Below are 4346 nucleotides of genomic sequence, written 5' to 3'. Positions count from 1 at the left end.
CAGTGAGTTCTAGTCCCGCCTTAGGCATGAAAGCCGGCTGGGTGACTTTGGGCCAATCACCAGGAGACCGTGAGTTCTAGTCCCGCCTTAGGCACGAAAGCCGGCTGGGTGACTTTGGACCAATCACCAGGAAGTGAGTGCTAGTCGCGCCTTAGGCATGACAGCCAGCTGAGTGATTTTGGGCCAATCACCAGGAGACGGTGAGTTCTAGTCCCGCCTTAGGCATGAAATCCAGCTGAGTAGGTGACTTTGGGCCAGTCCCTCCCTTTCCCCCAGCCCACCTCACAGGGTTGATGTGCTGGGAAGACAGGCGGAGGAAGGAGCATTCGATATATTCACTGCCTTGAGTTATTTTCCAAAAATCCAGGTAGTCCTCAACGGCCGCAGCTGAGCCCAAAATTTTTTGTTGCTACCGTGAGACATTTGTTAAGCCAGGATTGCCCCGTTTTACGACCTGTCTTGCTAAGCGAATCGCTGCAGTTCTTAAGTTAGCAACACGGTCGTTAAATGAACCCGGCTTCCCTCTGCTCGGCAGAAGGTCGCAAAAAGGAATCACGTGACGCACACCCCCCCGGGACATGGCGACTGTCATAAATACGAGTCAATTGCCAAGCGGCAGAATTTTGATCCTGTGCCGCAACGGTCGTAAGTGTGAAAAACAAATCGTGTCTCTTTTTTCAGCACCGTTGCAACCGAACGTCACTAAACGAACTGTTGGGAACTAGAATAACAATAAATAAATAGAATAACAGAGTTATGATGGCCACCGTCATAAATACGAGCCAGTTGCATCCAAACTTTGACCAGGTGACCACGGGGAGGCTGCCACGGCCGTAAGTGTGAGCAACGGTCCTAAATCCCTTTTTTTCCAGTGCCGTTGTAACCTGGAACCGTCACTAAATGAACTGTCGTAAGTCGAGGACTTTCCCCATCATCAAGGCAGGATGCAAACCAGTAAACAAGGAGGATCCAATTTCCCTAGAAGCAGATTTACCGTAAGAATTGCGGATTCCTCCTCTCTCCGTCTGCCTCTTTCAACTCCTGCCAGGTTACAAATTCGATTCCCGTCTCCGGATCTGCCAGCCGCCTCTTTGGATGTTCTGGTTGAGGAATTGCAGGCTTTTAAATCGGCTGGCCTGCCTTTCTGTGGGTACGGAAAGAATAAAAGGCACAGATACTTTCAAAACCATCTTATAAGAAATGCCCTCCTTTCAGAATGGGAAAGAATAAAAGGGGGAAAAAATTAAATTGAGCAGAAACCTACAAAGTTTCTTAATCAACTTTTCATCTGTTTTTAACAACATTTGATCCAATTCTGTCAGGTCTTTGTAAAATCCCATTGTTTTCACGTCTTTTTCAGCACCCTAACCCCAACCAAATGCACAGGTATAGTATAGGGGGTACCTTGCTCAATAGTAGTAACTGTGAGAGGGACCTCGGAGTCCTAGTGGACAATCACTTAAACAGGAGCCAGCCGTGTGCTGCAGCTGCCAAAAAGGCCAACACAGTGCTGGGCTGCATTAACAGAGGGAGAGAATCAAGATCAGGTGAAGTGTTAATACCACTTTACAAGGCCTTGGTAAGGCCACTCTTGGAATACGGCATCCAGTTTTGGTCACCACGATGTAAAAAAGATGTTGAGACTCTAGAAAGAGTACAGAAAAGAGCAACAAAGATGATCAGGGGACTGGAGGCTAAAACATACAAGGAACGGCTGCTGGAATTGGGTATGTCTAATTTAACGAAGAGAAGGACGAGGGGGGACATGACAGCAGTGTTCCAGTATCTCAGGGGCTGCCCCAAAGAAGAGGGAGTCAAGCTATTCTCCAAAGCACCTGAAGGCAGGACCAGAAGCAACAGATGGAAACTAACCAAGGAGAGAAGCAACCTAAAACTAAGGAGAAACTTCCTGACAGTGAGAACAATTAACCAGTGGAACAACCTGCCTCCAGAAGCGGTGAATGCTCCAGCACTGGAAGTTTTTAAGAAGAGACTGGATAGCCATTTGTCTGAAAGGGTCTAGGGTTTCCTGCCTGAGCAGGGGGTTGGACTAGATGACCTCCAGGGTCCCTTCCAATTTTATCATCATCATCATCATCATCATCATCATCATCATCATCATCATCATCATCATTACTATTTTTTATTATTATTATTATTATTATTATTATTATTATTATTATTATTATTATTATTATTATTATTATTTCCTGCCTGAGCAGGAGGTTGGACTAGATGACCTCCAAGGTCCCTTCCAACTTTACTACTATTACTAAACCCTAACCCCCAAGCCTGATCCCATTCTATCCCTAATCCTATAAAATCTAATAAAACTTTTTTTTGTTTAAAAAGAAAAAAGAAAAAATGTACATTAAGATACCCGAATGGCTTTCAACAATGGAAGCTTTTGCTTACCCAAATTTAATTAATGCCGATAAAGTTGCGACTTGTAAAGACGTTTTGGACAAGGAAGGAAAATTGAAAGACGGACAAAGAGTTACAAAAACAAGGTATTGATTTGGCGCGGGGGCCATTTCTGCAAATTCCACCGAGATATGAAAAAGGTGTGAAAACAACGGGGTTTTTATAAAGGAATTGCAGGCTTTTAACGCTTCTCCTTCTTTCCTTGGAAGATCTGCTCAAAGGGAGGAACGAGGACATGAAGCCGGACCCCTTCCTACGCAAAAGCCCCTCCCTGGAGTCCCTCAGCAAGCCCCCCACCATGACCTTCGGGGGCCGGATGTTCACCTCCACGCCCAGCGGCTTAAAACCACCCAGCAAACTCAGGTGAGTCAGGCAGATAAGATACCTTTATTGTCATTATTATTTTTTTAACTGTGGGCACGCTGGCACCCCTTAAAAATGAATTTCTGCTTCCTGCTCTCAAAAGCGTGCACATGCACGACGCACATATAAACATGCTACATGCAATGTATGTATATACCTACACTCTTAGATATAAATAAATGGAGAAAGTCCAGAGAAGAGCAACTAAGATGATCNTGCTCCCTAGACTTTCAGCAAAGCCCTTGATGCCAGCTGGGGGAGGAGGGAAGGCCCACCATCCTGGCCTCCAAGCTCTACAGATCTCTACAACCTACTTAGGATTTCTCTAGTGTGAGCCCCCCTGCGAGGTAGTCCAGGCAGGAGGGAATAACCACAATAAAGCTCTTATCTTTACAGGTAGCCCAATGGAACCCCCAAGTTTAGGCTGCTAAATCATCATCATCATCATCATAATAGTTGGAAGGGACCTTGAATAGAATAGAATAGAATAGAATAGAATAGAATAGAATAGAATAGAATAGAACAGAACAGAACAGAACAGAACAGAACAGAACAGAATAGATAATATGGAATGGAACGGAATGGAATGGAATGGAATGGAATAGAATGGAATAGAATGGAATATAGAAGGGAATGGAATATAGAATAGAATAGAATAGAATAGAATAGAATAGAATAGAATAGAATAGAATAGAATATAAAATATGGAATAGAATAGAATGGAATGGAATGGAATATAGAATGGAATGGAATAGAAGACTTGGAAGGGACCTTGGAGGTCATCTAGTCCAACCCCCTGCTCAGGCAGGAAACCCTACACCAGTGATGGCGAACCTTTTAGAGACCGAGTGCCCAAACTGCAACCCAAAACCCACTTATGTATCGTCGGGTGCCGGGTGGGTGTGGCCCATTGGGTGGGCGTGGCTGCGGTGGTACCGGCAGACTGGGTGGGACTAAAAAGTTCAATCAATCAATTCCAACTTTGCAAGATATTTTTTTTTCCCCCGCGAGAAGTTGAGATTGACTGATTGATTGAACCTTTTTTTTTTTTGCACATGGCGGTGGAGGCCTAAAGCGAAAAGGTTTTATAAAAGCCAGCTGAAGGCCTAGGACTAAGGCGAGGGCGCGCGTGCCCACAGAGAGGGCTCTGAATACCGCCTCTGGCACCCGTGCCATAGGTTCGCCACCACTGCCCTATACCCTTTCAGACAAATGGCTGTCCAGTCTCTTCTTAAAAACTTCCAGTGTGAGAGAGAGAGGGAGAGAGAGAAAAAGAGAAAGAGAGGGAGGGAGAGAGAGAGAAAGAGAAAAGAGAGGGAGGGAGAGGGAGAGAGAGAGGGAGAGAGAGAGAAAGAAAGAAAGAGATGGAGAGGGAGAGAGGGGGGGGGGGGACAGAGAGAGAGAGAAAGGGAGAGAGAAAGAGGAAGGGAGAGAAAGAGCAAGAGAGAGGGAGAGAGAAAGAGAGGAAGAGAGAGGGAGGGAGAGAGAGAAAGAAAAAGAGGGAGAGAAATAGGGAGAGAAAGAAAAAGAGAGAGAAAGAGAGGGAGAAAGAAAGAGAG

The 4346-nt window shown here is 45.4% G+C and overlaps 1 protein-coding gene across 1 annotated transcript in view; it reads left to right on the top strand.

Moving 5' to 3' along the window:
• Positions 1-4346, top strand: part of SPECC1 (sperm antigen with calponin homology and coiled-coil domains 1) — a gene marked incomplete at its 5' end in the record, with an annotated part of 77185 nt that overhangs the window by 40560 nt on the left and 32279 nt on the right. Inside the window, 1 exon segment of the mRNA XM_015828104.1 lies at positions 2634-2787. Within this exon segment, the coding sequence (XP_015683590.1) occupies positions 2634-2787 (154 nt within the window).

This window comes from Protobothrops mucrosquamatus, unplaced genomic scaffold (genome assembly GCF_001527695.2).
Source record: "Protobothrops mucrosquamatus isolate PMUCROS unplaced genomic scaffold, P.Mucros_1.0 scaffold4240, whole genome shotgun sequence".
NCBI classification, from domain to species: Eukaryota; Metazoa; Chordata; class Lepidosauria; order Squamata; family Viperidae; genus Protobothrops; species Protobothrops mucrosquamatus.
This window is presented reverse-complemented; position numbering and strand designations above follow the sequence as displayed.